The following is a 19,406-nucleotide window of genomic DNA, read 5'->3' on the forward strand; positions in this document are numbered from 1 at the left end:
CATATGGTCAAGAACCTGGACCATATGCACATCTGCTGGCGTTAGATCAGTTCCCATCAGAGTGTCTACCTCTCAATCGAGCTAAAAAATATACTTTATAGGGGAGTGCATTTCCTAATTTACTTGAAGAAATAATAACAATAATAAACAAAAGGGTCAACAAGAGAACTGAGGTGCTCACTGTGTTTCATTCATCTTTTCCAGAAGGTTCTCTGCCACAGATTTCTCCTTCATCTCCATGGGAATGCGGTCCGTGGGGTAGTGGTTCTCCACGTCTAACAGCTCTCCCTCGTTGGGGGTCATTCCCATCTTCCTCTTCTGCCTGCACAGGGCACAGTGAAAGGAGAGGCTTGCGTTCAGGTCTTTATTGTAAGAACATGGGAAACGTGGTATGTTGCAACTTGCAAGGCATTACATTCCAAAATCTGTGGTGGCAAAACCAACCACCATGTGTTGTCTTATTGTGTATTCGTCACGCCCCCCAGTGTGAAAGCCTTCACATGCCTGAATCTGTGACATGACATGAGTGGTTTAAATGTATACCAAATAGGGCTCGGCTAGCTTGATAATGATTTCAAAGTGATTGCGACCATAATATGCATAAACTTTGTGTTTTTTGATAAATGAGAGTAAGCTGGCCTGGGCCATGGCTCAGTGGTCCAGGCACCTTGGCTGGTAATCCAGTCTGGCAGTGTGCCGCGGGTTCGACTTCCGATCCCGACGGCCTTTACTGCATGTCTTCCCCCATCTCTCTCCCCATTTCCTGTCAGCCTACTGTCTGTCCCTCCATAAAAAAATATAAAGGCAAAAGCCACAAATAAAAACATAAAAAAAAAAAAATGAGAGTAAGCTGATGCATAGCATAGATAGAGCATAGAGAATTGTTAGAAAGCACTCTACTATGTTGGTGTATTGGTTCCGTTATGTACATACATCTAAGAGGCTGAGTATTGATTCTCATGATCTCATCAGAGCCTTTCAGAAGTACCGCCCCTACACGCCTCCCTCCCAGCCTTACAACAGTGTCAATAAAGCAAAATGTTGCTTGGATTAACCACAAGGGTTGTAACAATAAATCAAATTATTGATTACAGTTGATCAAAAGAAAATCATTCAAATAAGTGGTAATAGTAATTGATTGAATAATCGGTTTAGTGATGTTCCTGGTGATACAGCACCAGTGCATGGACCATACGTTTCCTGCCTCTAAAACCTACGTATGCATCTTTATTGCAATTTACTATTATCCCAATATAATATAAACAAAATGTTTGGGTTCAGGTACAGTATGTGAGTTTACCATATTTTTTTTACCAATATTTTATTACTCTATTTTACCGTAATTTTGTCTAAATTAAATCACTGATTGAGGAGGGAAAAAAAGATGCATCAATTATTAAATCATTAATTAATTTGGTTGTCAGGCTGGCAAAAACAGATAACAGCACATTTGACAGTCAGAAACTCTGTGCCCTGTGGATACGTCAATAAAATGAAGTGAGTGTACACATCAAACAGCAACACAGCAGCAAACAATGTGTGGATCTCCCAGCTGCAGTTTGCCACCCATTGCGACGAATCTGCCAGCTGGAATTGCTGGTTAGGAAAATAAAATCACACCCCTGTGAACTGAGTGGTGCAACTACACATTTATTGTTATAGTTACTGTACATTAGAACCAGGAAAGCAGTGACGTCTGCTTGACGTCACATACTAACCATAGCAACCATGCTCGTTTTTTTGGTACGAACAAACACGGGTACACGGGTACAAAGCCAGTTGTTGGAGTGGTTTGCAGTTTGCACCACTCAAAAAGGCCGTAGATGTCCTGCCTAGACCTGTACCTACAGTACAGGTCTACCTTTAAATAGCTTTGCCCCTGTGCCTCACCTGAAGTCTTCCAGCTGCGTAGCCACTTCGGCCGCCTGGTATTCCAGGATCTCCAGGGCATATTGCTTCTGCTGCTCCTCACTGAGGTCTGCACGAGTCCGTTCTGGGAGGCGAGAGGGAGGGAGAGGTGGATGGCAAGGGGAAATGGTGGACAGTGGACAATGGGATAAAAGGAGAAAAAAAGTTTGAGTAGCAGGCAAATATAAAGAAGTCATTTGAATATAATTTTGTATGCATTTTCCTTTCCTCAAACAAATTACTAATTTCTTTCTGTGTTTTACCATCCTTTTTCTGAATTTCTGCAGAAACAGAGACAGAAAAGAAAACTAATGCAATTGAGAGGCAACATCTTACCAAGTTCAGACAGTGTATTAGCTGGCACAGTCACCCTGAGGACCTGTGAAAGTAACAAACGGAGAACTTAAACATTTGTATAAAATCACAGTTATCCTATATAACCTATAACTTCTCAACTAGCTCATTGTGGACTTATCAACAGACGCAGTGGCTGCACATCCCCACCAGGGGTCACTTCAATACAAGGAAAAACCACCCAACAACTGATAAGGAGGGAGAGAGAAAGAAAAAGAAAAACCTCAGATTAAAACGGATATTAGAAAACTCCTTTAGACATCACGCAATCACAAAGAACACCTTCCTGTGAGTCAAAGAACGTGCAGAACTAAAGCAATAGAGGAAAAAGACAAAAGGGACGACTGCCGAGAGGATGATTCGTGCACTTAAGGACTTTCCCACGATCCTGACAGGAAGTGGTGAGGTCTGACAGAGAGGGGCTGATAGACGGGGTGAAGGGAGCACACAGCACCAGTCAAGCGCCGTCTTAAGAGACAGACGACCTGGGGAGTTGACTCAGGGCAGGTGTGCAGACAGAAGACTGATGGGAAAGTGAAAGACAGAGAGATCCAGGAGGGAAGACGGCGGTAAAGAGATGAACTAAACACAGAACCAAAACAAACAGGCCAGACAAACAACGAGCGGTTGGGGCAAATGATTTTGCAAACACACCGACATCCAAGTGTACACACACACAAGCTGTTCACACACACACACACACACACACACCCCAAACTAGTGCTAAAACATTATATTGAATCCATACCGATATTGCAACACCAAACAATCCAATCACAAAGGCTGCAATATAGGCTTCTCTTTTTTTTATATATACACACAGCCCAAAAAAAACAAGTCGATAACAGAGAGGCATGTTGCAGACAGACATGCCTCCCTCAAATTGAGGAGTGTGGTAATACAATACACAACACAGAGAGATTGGGTAACAGTTCCATTGGGATTTATCACCCTAAGATCTACTATTGTACAGCAAATTAAATAATTGTTTATGTTGAACAGCCCTAATCCTATTTTAAGCTGTGATAACAGAGGAATTGTCCCATTGTGCTACAGGTGGATCAGTGAAGAAATGACAATGAACAACTTGGGCATTTTAACAGATGCTCTTATAACGTCGTAAAGATCAGAGGTAGCAGAACCGTAGTCAACAAACGGGTTAAGCAGGCAAGTAAATAGAGTCCTAAGAAAAAACCTAACTAGGATAGCAGGAAGACATCCAGTCTACTTAGAGCAGCCATCGTTGAGTGGATAGAGGCTATCTGAAAATCGGAAGGTCACCTATTCCACACTCTATAAATTGTGCTCATCTGAGCCACCAGACTACTCACTACCCGATCTGTTGGGCGAAACAGTAAATGAAATAGTAAATTCCCATAGTGCTTGTGTGAGTGCACGTCTCCATATCTCTACACACGTGCAGGAACTGCGGTAGGTTGGTGATTAAAGTGACTTTGAACATTTGCATGGTTCACCAATTTAGGAGAGCTTGTGGTGCGATACAATAGTGAGCTTCCTGCCTCTGTTGCATGTACTTACTGCACCCTTGTCCAGGAAGTTGGCGTAGAACTCCACAAAGTACTTCTTGGTCTCTTTGGAATTGTGTGTCTTGAAGAGCTCAGCATGGAGGTAACACAGCTGAGAGAGAGAGAGAGAGAGAGAGAGAGAGAGAGAGAGATTAATGAGGATAAATAAAACTGGTGAGGTTGTTGAAGCTTGAATTGAACCTTTTGTGAACCATTTCAAATGTCAATAATCAAGTTAGACAGAGGACTAAAACATGTTTTTAACAGTGGACACAATTTCAGAAATACTCTGTCCTTCAAAGACAAACAGCAGGAACTAGTTTGTGTGGTTTTAAAGACCAAAAAGGTACAGGACATGAGTTTCAACAAATCTACAACAAAAATAAAAATGCTACTGTCTGTCCACACCTCCACCAGCAATACTATATGTATGGTCGGTGGGACCTTTTTTATTTGGCTTATTACCGTTTCTGCTCTTTGCCTTCATCGGGAACTTGGTAACTAACACGGTGATACACATCTAGCTTCTACATGAACACTCACAAGGGTAAGGGGGAGAAGGGAAAGGGTTGGGGGGGGGGGGGGGGCATAGTAACAGTACCTGAGCGGGTCACGGTGTCTGCATGCAGGACAGAAGGAGACAGGGCATGCTTTATATCACCACTGGACATTAAGCACACATACACGTAATTGTTCTGTTCAAAATGTTCAAAATAGCCAATCTACAAGCTCACAATGCAGCATGTGGTGACGTGTTGTGAGCTTGTAGATCTGCTATTTGAGGGGGGGGGGGGGGGGGGGGGTAATATATATTCTTGGATTTTTTTATTTTTTTTACTGTCCAAATTGGAGACACCAGTGTTAAAGAGGATTCTATTGCATTGCGGGAGTGGGTTAGGGTTAGTACTCACCAGGGGAGCACAGTCAAACTGCAGAATGACATGCTGCAGGAAGACCAGCAGGTGGGTGGGCCGTTCCTTCAGCCTCTCTATGCTGTTGAAGGCCGGACACTGCTCCTCTATCATCACATCATTCTCAAAGTCTTCATCCTCAGCCCCGATGATGGGCATGGCTGAGTTAAAGCTATGACCCCACTGCACAGGAAAGAAGAGGGGGAGAAGCTTTCACACATAAGCACATGTTGACATTTCCCACAGGAAAAGAGAAGCAAACAAAAGCCAAAAAATCCGACCAACAACAAATTGCAAAAACGAAAGAAGGAAAACACAATTCCCCATCACCACCCAATCTGTTGACCTGGAGTAACACAGACAGACACCTGCCATCACCGAGTTAGAACCAAACAACAGTCTGAACTAAAGTCCAATTCCTATGAGCTGGTAGAGAGGCATCAAACAGCAGGCAGGGACACCAGTAAATTGAGTTAGTCAAGAGGCCTGTGAACTTGAATATTCACTGTAAGCTCCGTTATATTTTCAGTTTCTTGATTATGCATTCAAAGTAGTATCTATCTTCTTTGTTAGTTGCATAGACATATTTATGGTTAGTTGAGCCAGTGTAGTAGGTATGTCACTCAGACTGCACATTCTTCCAACAGAGGGTGTCGAAAACATCATAACAAACTTGGGCTGAAACCCATTACCAGACAGCCCAAGTGTCAGGTGCATGCAGCTCAACTACACACACCTCTATGCTACTGTTTTAAATCGCTATATACTGTGTTGAGTGACGTTTATACCGGTCCCTTCCTTTGTTCCCTCTATACCAAATATCTTCACCTTAACCTGTATAGGCTTTTATGTGGTAACTTTAAAGGCAAATGTATGTATAGTATACACTATGTAATGTTGGTGTGTTCATTCAAAAGGACATCAAATTCTGTTTATGGACTTACATGGGCAATTGTTTTAAAAGTATAAATAACATTTGTTTTAAAACACACCATCCAAAGCATTGTGCATCTACATGGGTAGGCAGTGGCTAATTTCCAACACCATCCCCTTGAATGAAACAATCAGATTACTGGGAATGTGAATGGAAGCTCAACCTGTTTAACAAAAAAGGTTTTTTGACTAAATAATTTGGATGCATTCATTAAAAGGCAGGGAGGTTGTCTTCCTCTCAGGCCACATTAAAAGATTGAGTCCAGGGGAGTGTAGCTTGGAGAGAGCGAGGGGAGATAAGTATTTGCACTCAGGGGAAATGGCCCGAGTCCTGCATTGCAAAAATGTTTATTCTTCTTTTCTTTTTCTCTTTTTTTTTTCCCGATCTGAGCTTTCTTGGGATTTGAGCCATATTTAGCCTCTGGGGATTGTTTTCCAGAAAACTATTTCAACTTGGTTCAATAACACACTTTGCAGGAAGGTTCTCCCAAAGACAGCTTGTTTTAGAAATTCCAGGCCATAAATACGCAGGGCTCAAGCCGCCCTCATCCCTTTTGAAGTCTGTGAAATAGAAAAGTTCATGCTTCAGGGAAATCAAGGTGGAGGCCTCCTGCTGGAAGTGATGGAAGTGGGTGAGGAGTGAGCCATGTATTCCCCCAAACACACACACACACACAACACGGTCCTTGTATTCCGTTTTTTTTAAAGACACAGACCCCGAGCCGCCACCAGGGAACACCCAAACAGATGAAACAGTCATACCATACGTGTACGTTCGTACGTACGTACGTACGTACGGACGGACGTACGTACGTACGTACGAGACTACGCGCGCACACCCCTCAACCCACATGACCCCCAACACTCACCATTGCATGTCACAAGGCCGAGGAATAACTAAGAACTTAAATACAGCAGTATTTACGATTTGGTCAAACCTGTGAGAGACTGTGCAATGTGCATGTGTTTTTGTCAATGTTTTTACTCTCCATAAAAGAACAGAACACATGCAGAAGTTGGACCTGGTCACTTCCAGACCTCGCCAGTTTCAGGCATATGGTTATTTTTAGGATAAGGTTATAGATAAAAAAGGTTAACTTGGTGGTTACAGATTGTGTCAAGACTAAAGGAAAGCAAATCAAGGTAAGTCAACAGAATGTTCTCATAAGAATAGCATGATGTGTTGGTGTACCTCCATGTGTACGACTTGACAAATTCCTCCAGGTATGAAATTAGTACAATTGTGTTATCTGAAAAAGCACCTTGTGGTTGGAGAACAGGAGAGAGATTGTGTGTGTGTGTGTGTGTGTGTGTGTGTGTGTGTGTGTGTGTGTGTCTACAGTACAGTCAGTATATCACAGCCTTAATTCAGTGTGTTTGTGTGTGTGTGTGTGTGTCGACCCCGCCCGGAGATGGTGTAAGAAGGTGAAACCTTGTAACGGGAAAGAAAGGTGGAGGGGCGGGCGGGAAAAAGAGAGAATGAGTGCGAGTGAAAATACATTGAGAGAATAACTAGACAGAGAGACTGTGTTGTTCATTCATAGCCAGCACCAGTGGGCTGGGAGTTGAGACAAGCCAGTGTTAGAACTACATGCGTGGGAGGGGTTAACACAACAGACACACATGATGGGCCTGTATCCATGCATTGCACATCTGCACGCGCACATCTGCACACACACACACACACACACACACATCTACACACACACACACACCCCCCCACCACCAACCCTCCCAACAAACCAACAGTACCTTATCAAGAACAACAGCAACCACAAGCTAACGTTCAGCCGATGTTAGTAACATAACAATGATAACGCTCATAGTGACTGACTAGCTTTATGTTGACACTGGCCCCACAACGGTTTCTGGTGGAAAGATGAAATGTTTTAGCTTTTGAATGGTTTTGATCTGTTTTAATTATTTGCACGTCGTCCTAAGAACCCCACCCCCCGCCCACTCACCCCAGGCCGTTTCTGTAAGACTTTGTTCTTAATAATGCGCCTGGTAAAATTTAATGAATAAAAAAAATACGACCATAAAAAAGGCTTTCAAAAGCCTGTCATTAAACCTCCACACTGTTATAGCTAGTGAGCCGAGAGAACACGGAAATAGCCGTGTCCTCATTATGGGAGATGCTGAAGCCAGTTACTGTAATGTCTCGGTTGTTCTCAGTGCATGTGCACGTTCATACTCTGACTCTGAGCCTTAAACGGGCTGGCCTATAGTAAGAGGGAAGTTAATTGTGGATTCTTAGAGGGAAGTTTGCTTATTATGGAGGTCAGCCCATGTCTACACGAGGGGGAGGAGATCTGTTCCGGCACAAGGCTCTTAGATGGGAGGGTGTATATATACACTATAGGAGCATCCCCTTCCCAGGAAGTTGGCAACGCAGACAAGTGGTGGTGCGTTCCAGCATTATTGGCACAGTTCCAGTCAAGAGAGAGTGGTGGATCTCAGTAGTAAATAAGCCTTGTGGCACATCATCTCTCTGCTTCAATGTCCTGAATATTTAGCTATGACAGTTATTTTGAAATGAATCAGTGCAATTTTAGTTACATGTCTTGGCAAAATGCATTGCATATTTTTTTTTCTTTTGTTTTATCCCACGATTTTTGTAGCCCATTTTTTTTCACCCAGTGTCAATTGTCTATTTGTAATCCTGGCCGCTACACTCCCTCTGGCAACCTGGGGAGAGCAATGGACTGGCCTCATGCTTCCATCAATACAATCAGTCCAAGCCGCTTCTTTTCACCTGACAGCGGGGAGTTTCCCCCGGTTGGCTGTAGCGCGTGGAAGGAACAACTTTAATGAAACCAGTTCCTTTCACCTCCATCAGGCTCCCTGGCTGGCCAGGGGGAGGCAGTTTAGAGACCAGGGTTACTGCATGTTTTTTGTGAGGGTACCTACTCTAGGGGACACGGGGAGAACATGCAAAGACATTGCATGCTAAATTGTGCAGCTGAAACAGTCACTCCACTTTCTAACTGACATTCAGCGTTGGCTCACACCCGAGGTGTTTTGAAAGAAAGGTACAAGTCACAAAAAGGACTTTAGCAAAGGACATGGTCTCTACCCCTAGTGTTCAGGGAGAGGATAATGACTATTATAACAAGGCCTGGAGGGCCAGAAGTGCAGGGAGGGAGCAACCCTGCAGCTCCTGGGAGTCGGCAGCTGTAGCCCCCTTGTCCACCCCCACCCCATCACATTCCAGTGCTAACTAGGTGTCAGGTGGCATCAATCTAATGATAGCTATCAAGCGTATGTGCTTTTGTGTGTCTGTGTGGTATTTGTGTGTGTGCGTGCGTGTGCGCGCGTGTGACCAGAGTATGTGAGTGCCAGGAACTGCCGGTATGTGTGCGCGTGTGTTCACCGACAACTGGACTCTACAACCACATTCCTGTCTCTGCTGACTAGCGCCACGTCCCAGTACTGCAAACCAGCGTTGGCAACATCACCACCTGCTACATAGGCCTTCGCTTTCCTTCCTCTTGATGTAAAACCATCGGACAAAGTCGTGGCACATTGTGACATTTCATCTTTCCACCAGGTCAGTCAGAGGCCATACTGTCTAAAAATACCAACCAAGTCACTGTTACACCAAACACCACCCTTCGTGTTAAGCCCCCAGCCCCATTGTGAAACCGTTTGTAAGCAATCAGCGATTGCGTGCTGGCCTGGGCACCACGTCGACCAATGAGAGAGCAGGATTCAGACCCAGAGTGTGGACAGAACATGACCTCACCCCTATGAAGTCGTCGCCGTCCATGCCGCAGTGGGAGGCGCCCACACCTGTCAATCACGTTCCTGGAATGACATCACGATAACTTTAAAGTGGCCATGTGGGAATTGGAGGAATCCATTCCGGGACCAGGACCAACTATGCAGACCATCCTTCGGTGGTGCCAACGCCACTCTGTGATTGTCAAATGGTGGCAGCCGACTGGCACCACAGTTGGTCTCATACACTTTTATTCACTCAGATCCAAAGCATTGCAAAACAGCAACATCACAAAAGAACATTTTAAAGTGGAGCAGCCACTCCAGAGTCCACACACGTTAACATAGCCTATTTTTGCCAGCTGCTTGAAAAGCGGCTGGACAACATGTTCACCTACCTCTACTAGTGACCGTAGTGGAAACATTTCTCATTGGCTGCCTCTAAGCCAATGGGCGACTTACCCATAAAACCCATAGTCTGAACGGCATAAAACCCATACTCGCCAACGCCACAACGTGAAGCCGTATTGGCTGCATAGTGCATACTCTGAGCGCCGCAACGTGAAGCCATGAGCTGAGGCAGAGGCTGAGACACACAATCTGATTATAGCCGTTCATAAATGAGAGCTTGCTGTAGCTGGCAATTATGACTGAGTCATTATTGTTTTAATTGTATTGTTCAACAATCGAGTCTGCACTGCGGCCATTTTTAAAGCATCAAGTGTCATGTTTGTGTGCTGTACAGAAACAAACGACCCCTCTGAAAACATAGATGTTTTTTTTTAAAGGCTACATTCATTCTCAAGTTCTAGGTGCACCTGGCCCCACAGAAATCCATTGTATAAGCATAGGTCACTGTTCTCTGGTTCCATCCGGGCCACAATAGCCTATGTCCTGTCCTCTATATGCCACAGCAGCACTGAACGCATGATCCTAAAATAGCCCAGCAACTAATGGCCACATCTTGCCATGTTTATGCTGTTGTTTATCTGGGTCTGTCATCAGACCAAGGCCCCATTAACAGCAACTGGAGGAGGGAGGGAGGGTCTCTGGGGTCCTTCACTGATGGCTGCCCCTTAAAGGCGCCTGAGCAACAGAAGAAGAAGGGGAAAAAGCGGAGGAGTGGGGTGGGGCAAATGGGGAGACACAGACAGGAAGTGGGTGTAATTTCCTCAGGAAGCTATCAGAACCATTTCCTGTTCGACCTATCTGCAAGAGTCAGGTCGAGAAAGAGCGGTGAGACAGTGTGTGTGTGAGTGAGAGAGAGAGAGAGAGAGAGAGAGAGAGAGAGAGAGAGAGAGACAGTGAGAGGTAAATGAAAAAAGGACAAAGAAAAAAGCGAAAGTGAAGTTATATGAAACCTGGCACAGAGTTCTGCACATGGAAGACACCTACACGCTGCCAAATGCCTCAGAAAGTCACCGAGCAAATCAGAATCAAAGAGGAAGTTAACTGAGCAAATGAAGAACTGAGAAACTTAGAGGATGTGAAAGACAGCATGTGAATCATGTTTATTGCCGTCTCTTCTCCAATTTGAATAATGTAAAATGCTAATCTGCTGTGTAGTGCAGATTAGCAGCATATATTTTCAGATGGGGAGGGAAGTCAGATTTGACCTCTGAGAGGTCAAATCCAAGTTGGGTCCACTAACTGGGTCTAAATGTCAAACACATCATTTTGGAACTATTGCAGAAAAAGAAAAAAGAGAAAAACATTGCCCATTCATTTGATGATACTTTGGAGATTGCCAGAACCCAAGGACATACATCAAATCAAGGTCAAATTACATAGTAATAAATATATTTAATTTGGACAGTGGATTACTGCAATATAGTGAAACTGTACTTGCATTTGTGACAATAGGAATAAAAACAAATTATCATATTTTATGTTGCGTACAGGAAAGAGAAAAACAAGACCAGAACAGAGGCACAGTGCAGTACATGAGTGCAGATTTGGCAGATTTTGCATCATCCAGCACACCCTTTCATGCAGCGACAGCAGATAAATTCATGGCACGATTTTGATGCTTCAGGGAGAGTGGTCCAAAATGGTTGCCACCCTGTTGTTTCCTTTGTCCAGCTCTAGTCAGATAGCTCTGAAGCATCTCTGGTTCCAGGACCAATTATGTTCCAACAGTGCACTTGCTTGGTAGCAAGTGTCCTCGATGTGATGCTCGAGTGCTGCCTGGGTTGGAGGAATAGTTTTCTTGACTTGTGTGTGAAGTCAAGAGTTGTTTCCTGGCATCATTTACTTCCGTGCACTCAACTGGTTTGGTCATGAGCACCACAAATCGCTCTAGCAGGAACGTTGATCCTTCACTGAAAGACCCCTTCACCTCTGGGAATGACTTCCAAGTTTCCCAGGTAGTCTTCTTTGGGGTGCATACGTTGGTCCTACATACTAACAGTCCGGAATGCAACAGTCCGACACATGCATGGACGGTCAAGACTCACCCTGGGCCCTGGCTCCCGACATGCGTTGCCGGTTAAGACACATCTGTGGCCGGTTAAAACTCACCTGTGGCTAACGGCGTGCGTTGCCAGTTAAGATTTACCTATGGCTTCCCTGTGAGGTTAGGTTATGGTTTGGGGTAGGGTGTCGGACTAATTCCTGTCGGACTGTTAGTATGTCGGAACTCGGAACAGACATATGTACCCGTCTTCTTTCCTCTGCCAGCGAACGTAGATAGAATCAGACCCGGTGAACGTGTGAAAGACTGCGAGAGTCAGACACTGTGTTGGTTGTCATTGTGCCAACCATGTCATGAACCATTTCATGAACATCCGGATGAGGTGAGGCAACCCTCAGCTTATCAGAACCTATCCTGCTGAATGAAGCCAATACTACCACATCAGTATCAACAGTACATTCTTACTCCTCTGCCACATGCAGAAGCATGTGTCAGTCTCCTCTTGTGAAAATGGGGCAAGGCAGGCCAAGTTTGAATCAGCAGAACAGAGAACTCCACTTCCATTGGTTGCATAAAGCTTTGGGCACATTTTGACCTTGGCCTCGACCTAAATGTATTTCCTTGAAATCTGGTTATATCGAAAGTATATCACCATCACCAAGTGAAAAGGCACCCCCTATTTGGTTTACGTTCTGTGTTTGATTCCAAACACAAGTTGGACTAGCGGCCATTTTGTATTTGACCTCTCATGGTCCCCAAGAGGCCAAATCTGACTTCCCTCCCCATGATCCCCATCTGAAAATGAACATTATGGCATATGCCAACTATGCTGAAAGTGTCATGCTTCTTACAAAAAAGTGCACAATTTTCTCAAAAGTTGGCGCTTAACCGCTTTAGGAGGATTTTGATATTATTTCCAAGAAAGAGTGGTATGATATGATATAGTACTTTGTCACTTTGCACTGAAATTTGTCTTGTGCCCACCGCAGCTCTGAGTATGTCTTGTAATTTGTCTTGTGCCCACCGCAGCTCTGAGTATGTCTTGTAATTTGTCTTGTGCCCACCGCAGCTCTGAGTATGTCTTGTAATTTGTCTTGTGCCCACCGCAGATCTGAGTATGTCTTGTAATTTGTCTTGTGCCCACCGCAGCTCTGAGTATGTCTTGTAATTTGTCTTGTGCCCACCGCAGCTCTGAGTATGTCTTGTAATTTGTCTTGTGCCCACCGCAGCTCTGAGTATGTCTTGTAATTTGTCTTGTGCCCACCGCAGCTCTGAGTATGTCTTGTAATTTGTCTTGTGCCCACCGCAGCTCTGAGTATGTCTTGTAATTTGTCTTGTGCCCACCGCAGCTCTAAGTATGTCTTGTAATTTGTCTTGTGCCCACCGCAGCTCTGAGTATGTCTTGTAATTTGTCTTGTGCCCACCGCAGCTCTGAGTATGTCTTGTAATTTGTCTTGTGCCCACCGCAGCTCTGAGTATGTCTTGTAATTTGTCTTGTGCCCACCGCAGCTCTGAGTATGTCTTGTAATTTGTCTTGTGCCCACCGCAGCTCTGAGTATGTCTTGTAATTTGTCTTGTGCCCACCGCAGCTCTGAGTATGTCTTGTAATTTGTCTTGTGCCCACCGCAGCTCTGAGTATGTCTTGTAATTTGTCTTGTGCCCACCGCAGCTCTGAGTATGTCTTGTAATTTGTCTTGTGCCCACCGCAGCTCTGAGTATGTCTTGTAATTTGTCTTGTGCCCACCGCAGCTCTGAGTATGTCTTGTAATTTGTCTTGTGCCCACCGCAGCTCTGAGTATGTCTTGTAATTTGTCTTGTGCCCACCGCAGCTCTGAGTATGTCTTGTAATTTGTCTTGTGCCCACCGCAGCTCTGAGTATGTCTTGTAATTTGTCTTGTGCCCACCGCAGCTCTGAGTATGTCTTGTAATTTGTCTTGTGCCCACCGCAGCTCTGAGTATGTCTTGTAATTTGTCTTGTGCCCACCGCAGCTCTGAGTATGCGGGGTGGGTTTTGTCTTGTGCCCACCGCAGCTCTGAGTATGCGGGGTGGGTTTTGCGGTAAATCGGCCACTATGGTAGCCCATTTGGGAGTTATGCGACATTATGAAAGACATGTATACAAAATAAAAAATAATGAGATCAAAATAAGCGTTTTACCACAAAACCCACCACGCACACTCCGAGCTACGGTGGGTCAGGGATGGAGTTATGGAATCTTTCACCTGTACCACTTGTTCTTGGATATAATAACATCAGATTAATTTAGGTACGAAAATGTCTAACTGGAGATGAACACAATAAAAAAAATAAAAAGGTATGCATAAAATATTCTGTACCCTCTAAGCACACCATCCATCATAAAGTTTATTTTTATTTTATATACCTTATTCTTTTATTGGATTTAGTATTTTATTTGGCCAGTTTAGAAAGACATAACTTCATAATTGCAGATGTGAGTTTGGCCACCATGAATCCTGACACAAACACATTAGGTTGGTTGGTCACCAACTACATTTTTGGAAACACATTTCTGGAATGAATGGCAATATTTTGACACTTTCATTTCCAGACTTTTGTGGAATCCAAGAAACTTTTTTGTTCAGGGAACATTCTTGGAAATGACCAAACTAATATTCCATTTTTTTTATAGACTTTCCAAACCGCCTGCACACACACACACACATAACCACACCCCCACACACACACACAAACCTGCATAGAAAGAAAGCCTGCAATCTTAACTTGGGTTTGCCTGCTGACACTAGTCTATATAAACCCCTATAGCCTAAACAGAAAAGAAAAAGAAGGAAGGGGCCTAGAAGGGAGAGGGGGGGGGGGGGGTAGGGGGCGTGGAGCGAGAGTGTAGGAGAAATGAAATAAAATGAGGGCAGCAGGAAATGAAGAAAGAGGCAATACCAGTGGAAAGAAAGAGAAACCAGGCAATGGAAAAAAGGGGTGTGAGAAAGTGTGGAAATAAATGTCTACCAAGCATTAAAGTATCCGGAAACAAGTTAGCAAGTACAGATCTGCATCTCAAAGGCTACAGCCTAGGGCTGCATCATTACTGTAAGGCGGTGATGGAAATGATATTTTATTGTATGTTGTGCATCTTTTTTTTTTTTTTACAGGTGTTCTGAACATAATTAAACTTGTTAACAACTGCTAATATGCCAAATGTTAAATCCACGTGGGCTACTACTATAGAATCATTCACTGTGGTGGCAACTAAAGTTACAACTGTACACCGGTGTACAACAGTGGACTGTGCAGCCCTATTGTGACCTACAGTATATGTATATATGCTTCCATTGTAGCAAACACAAAGCAGACGGGGGACGTACGCCAACCGGGACCAAAATGGTCTGCAGCTAGCATGGCTGACACCTCTGAAAACAGCCGCAGAGGCCCTCTGTCTATAAAATGTGTGTGTGTGTGTGTGTGTGTGTGTGTGTGTGTGTGTGTGTGTGTCACCCTAGGTTCAATACAGCTGTAAACTGTATGCCTGGCCACACAGACAGGTTATATAACTGGAATGATGTGGCATGATGTGCGCACATGTGTGTACTGCAAAATAATGCAAACACATGCTTGTGTGCATGGGTACATATGCTGTGCCAGGGTCCCCCATACGAGACAAATTGTCACGATTGTTTTTTCTTTGAATTAACCGATCAAAAGGCTTGCCATGCAACGCACTGTGAGTTTGTAGATCAGCTATTGTCGAACCTTATCCAAGAGCATGCTGCAGCAATACCCGTCTCGCTAGTTCTGAAGCTGCACACACACGCCCCCAACGTGCACATGCGTGCCTGTGCGTGCGTGCCCGTGAGAGTCGTCAACGCGAGTTGACTCTGTCCAACACCTAGATCAAAAGCCCTCTACCTCGCTGCTTTGCATAACATTACTTGAGCTTCAGACAGTAAATGTAATCATTCTCAGTATAATGTATATAAATCCTGATATCCAAACTTTCACATGTGATGGTCCAATTGGTCGCGTTGTAAATGCATAGTAAATCTGAACTTGTTTTGTTTACAAATCTCACAGACATACAGACGGACAGAGTGCAAAAAAACAACGTAAATAATATAAACATGTTTTTTTGTTTGTTCATTTTTTTGCAACAATTTTCATTTTGTCTGAGGATAGAATTCTGGATGAGCAGGACATGTGCAGCATTTTGAACGAAACGGGCCACTCCTGAAAACTGGAAGGCAATCTTAGCCAATCAGTGTAGAATCTGAGAAATCCAACAGACTCGTCTTGATCACATGACTACAGAGATCATGTGTATTTGCGTGAGATTTGGATGAAATCTGTGCGACTAACATAATCAATGTGTTTTGCAGAAAGCCGCCTCATGGTGGCGCTATAACCGGCAGATGTGGAGGGATGCAGGGACAATGTTTTTCCATGGCCTCTAGGGAGTGCGCATACATAAGTTGTACACAGATCGATGCAGTTATAGCTAAAAACAGGAATTGGCCTGTTATAGTGCCACCGTGAGGTTGATTTGGGGGAAATGTGGAAATGTGTGTGTATAATTTCACGGAAATTGCACACTGTTTGTGATTTGTGGCATTTTGTTCGAAACGGACCAATCATGTGAGCTTTGGAAGCCAATTTTAGCCAATCAGGATGGAAGATGGGAAATGGTGCAGATCCGTGTTGATCACATGACTATGGAGATAGTGTATACCGAATTGTGTGATGTATGGATAAAATGTGCACGAGTAATCTACAGAAATGTGTTTTGCCTCACATTTTGCCTAAATCGGCCTCATGGTGGCCCTATAACAGGCCGTTGAGGAATATTTGGGGCAGAGGTTCGTCGTTGGCATCCAGGGAGTGTGTGTGCAAAGTTTGGCATGGATCGGGCCAACGGTGGCAGAGATTAGCTGTTAACGGACGGACGGACGCGCACACGCACACGCACACACACACACACACACACACGGAGTGCAAAACATACTCTCTCCCCATGCCTTCGGCCTGGTGGAGACAATGAAGGATAAATAAACAAAATATCAGCATTTTCCTATCCTTAATGAAAATGAAGTCCAACTGGCATTGTGTCAGAGTCAAACAATACTACTTTGTACCCGGTTTAGCAAACTCTGTGCTCTGTGGCCCTTTTCTGTCAAACAATAATGGCCTACAGAAGTAGACGCACCAATTGCCAAACCCTGGCCCTAAACGCTTTCTTGGAAAGAGACACTGGTACATAGTGACACAAGCTGCTTTCTCATTTGAACACTGGAAAATGTCAGAGGAATCGGGTCTGTTGGCCTTTCAGACGCATTAATTTACACATGAAGGTAAAATAGGCCGTTTTATGAGGTGAGGGGCGGTGTCTGGCTAGACGCACACATTAGCTAATAGCTACTCCCACTTAAATATAACAGTGTGAGGGAGATGCGCATACTTTTTCTTCCTTCCACAAAACATGACAGATATATTGAATCACTTGATATTTTTCCAACAATGGAAATTGTCCACAACACAATTATCTTGTGTTTTTAATCACAGTGAAAGATATATTGCACACACACACACACACACACACACACACACACACACACACACACACACACACACACACACACACACACACACACACACACACACACACACACACACACACACACACACACACACACACACACACACACACACACACACACAAAACTAGTCAATTCAAAGTATAAAATATCATTCTGTTTGAAGATGGACAGTAGTAGAACACCACAGTGTGTGAGTGTAAACATAGCCTGAAGACGTCCCCTGTGAAACTGATAGCAAACATCATATAGCTTCACAGACATCAGTAAAACAAACTGCACTGGCTGACCTTTGACCCTTTAGCAAGTAGCAATGCCGTGAATGGTTTGAGAGAAAAGAACAGATTTGTGCACATAAAGTGTCGGGAAGAAGGAACATGTGGTATGTATGAAGGGAGGTGTTCACATGATGTGTGCATGGAGCAAAAGGTTAGAGAATGAGAGCGACTAGAGAGTGAGCATATAAATACCCTTTCAGCCCCGTTCCACAACAACCTCATCTTTATTTTCAAAATCCCTATTTGGACTCGTTTCATCTTTTCAAAAATAATTAAACGTTTTCAATATTTTTTGTCTCCTCTCTCTTGTCACTCTCTCCTTCCATTGCTACCTTCAGCTCAAATAAGCACCGTTTGTCCGATCACTCCTCCAACACAGCCAGGGCATTCATAGACAGGACACAATTTAATTTAACGACCATTACGTAGCGGCTAAAATAAGATTACGCCCAATAGAGTAGGTAAAACAGAGGCAGGTCTTTCATTGCGCACACACACACACACACACACACACACACACACACACACACACACACACACACACACACACACACACACACACACACACACACACACACACACACACACACACACACACACACACACACACACACACACACACACACACACACACACACACACACACACACACACACACACACACACACACACACACACACACACACACACTTTTGCATTTGTCCCCACCCCCTGCTCAGTTAGAACTTAAGAAGTCTAAAGTGAGCATATTGGTCATATTGCCATGTGTGGCACGCTCTTCCACTTTCGAAAGAGACTGCAAGTGTCGTAAATTAACGGAATCAGTTAAGACCCCCTGTTGCCGACAGCTCAGCACAAACTTGGTGGCCTGGGCTAAAATCCCAACGTGGCCTTCCCTCCCTGGGTCTCCCCTATGTCTTCTCGCTCTCTGCTTACAGACTAATCTGGCTAATAAAAGAATGCTGAGGCGAGCAGGCTAACCACTCTTTCTTTAAAGAGTTTGTTCAGGTCTTAACCACTACCACTTTCCACAGCTCCTCTGAGGGGAAGTTTCAAACAAGGAGAACCCTCAAGGTTTTGTTTTATTATACGGTTTCGGGAGAGCAGACAAGTAGGTAATTTGTACCACAGCACTTCATAATGATGGTGAATTTCCCCATGCCCATTGCCCAGCCCTCACCTCACCCTAGTCCAACCCCATCCCCACCCATGCCCCTTGTTGTTAGCCTCCAGTCTCAGAGCCCACATCTTCCAACCACAGGATAAGCCTTCTGCCTTAACAAGGCTGCATGAGTAACAAGCTCCTATTCCATAACTCCATGTAGTTCTTAACTGAACCCACTGCTTTTGTTCTCTATATCTAACATCTCTCAGTCTGTTTTCCCTAATGCTTATGGCCAAAAAACACTGCCCTCTTCTGCCAAAGTCCATTGGCATCTCCAGAGTCCCCCCCTCCCCCTGCCATCACCACCACCAATACATACATCCTATTTCCCCCCCCCCGTCTGTCTTTCTATCCCATCAGTGACCTCTCTCCAATCTCTCGTTCTCTCCCACCCACCCCCGTCTCCCTCTGTCCCCACGTAGAGGTCAACGGCCTCATGGAAACATTTGATAGGCATGGGCCAATCAACTGGCATGGATTGGCAGCTCGCAGTCAAACCTCCAGCTTGGCCTAATCGTTTCCATATGTACTGTAAGTGTGTGTGTGTGTGTGTGTGTGTGTGTGTGTGTACGTACGCATGCATGTGTGCAGAGGGATAATTGCCAAACACAGAGAGGCCTTTGATTAGCATTTGGGA

The 19,406-nt window shown here is 44.4% G+C and overlaps 1 protein-coding gene across 4 annotated transcripts in view; it reads right to left on the reverse strand.

The window, feature by feature from the left end:
• Nucleotides 1-19,406, reverse strand: part of arhgef1 (Rho guanine nucleotide exchange factor (GEF) 1) — a 61,472-nt gene that overhangs the window by 34,087 nt on the left and 7,979 nt on the right. For 3 of the 4 annotated variants that reach the window (XM_079503270.1, XM_079503272.1, XM_079503269.1), the window contains exons 2-7: nt 9,378-9,439; nt 4,700-4,882; nt 3,802-3,900; nt 2,245-2,287; nt 1,891-1,993; nt 182-322 (exon numbers count right to left, since the gene is read on the reverse strand). In XM_079503270.1, coding sequence (XP_079359396.1) covers nt 182-322; nt 1,891-1,993; nt 2,245-2,287; nt 3,802-3,900; nt 4,700-4,882; nt 9,378-9,401 — 593 coding nt within the window. In that variant the 5' untranslated portion in view covers nt 9,402-9,439. The remainder of the gene's footprint in view (nt 1-181; nt 323-1,890; nt 1,994-2,244; nt 2,288-3,801; nt 3,901-4,699; nt 4,883-9,377; nt 9,440-19,406) is intronic. The other variant, XM_079503271.1, reaches the window with a different exon arrangement.

The sequence above is a fragment of the Electrona antarctica genome, assembly GCF_951216825.1.
Source record: "Electrona antarctica genome assembly, chromosome: 6".
Lineage (NCBI taxonomy): Eukaryota > Metazoa > Chordata > Actinopteri > Myctophiformes > Myctophidae > Electrona > Electrona antarctica.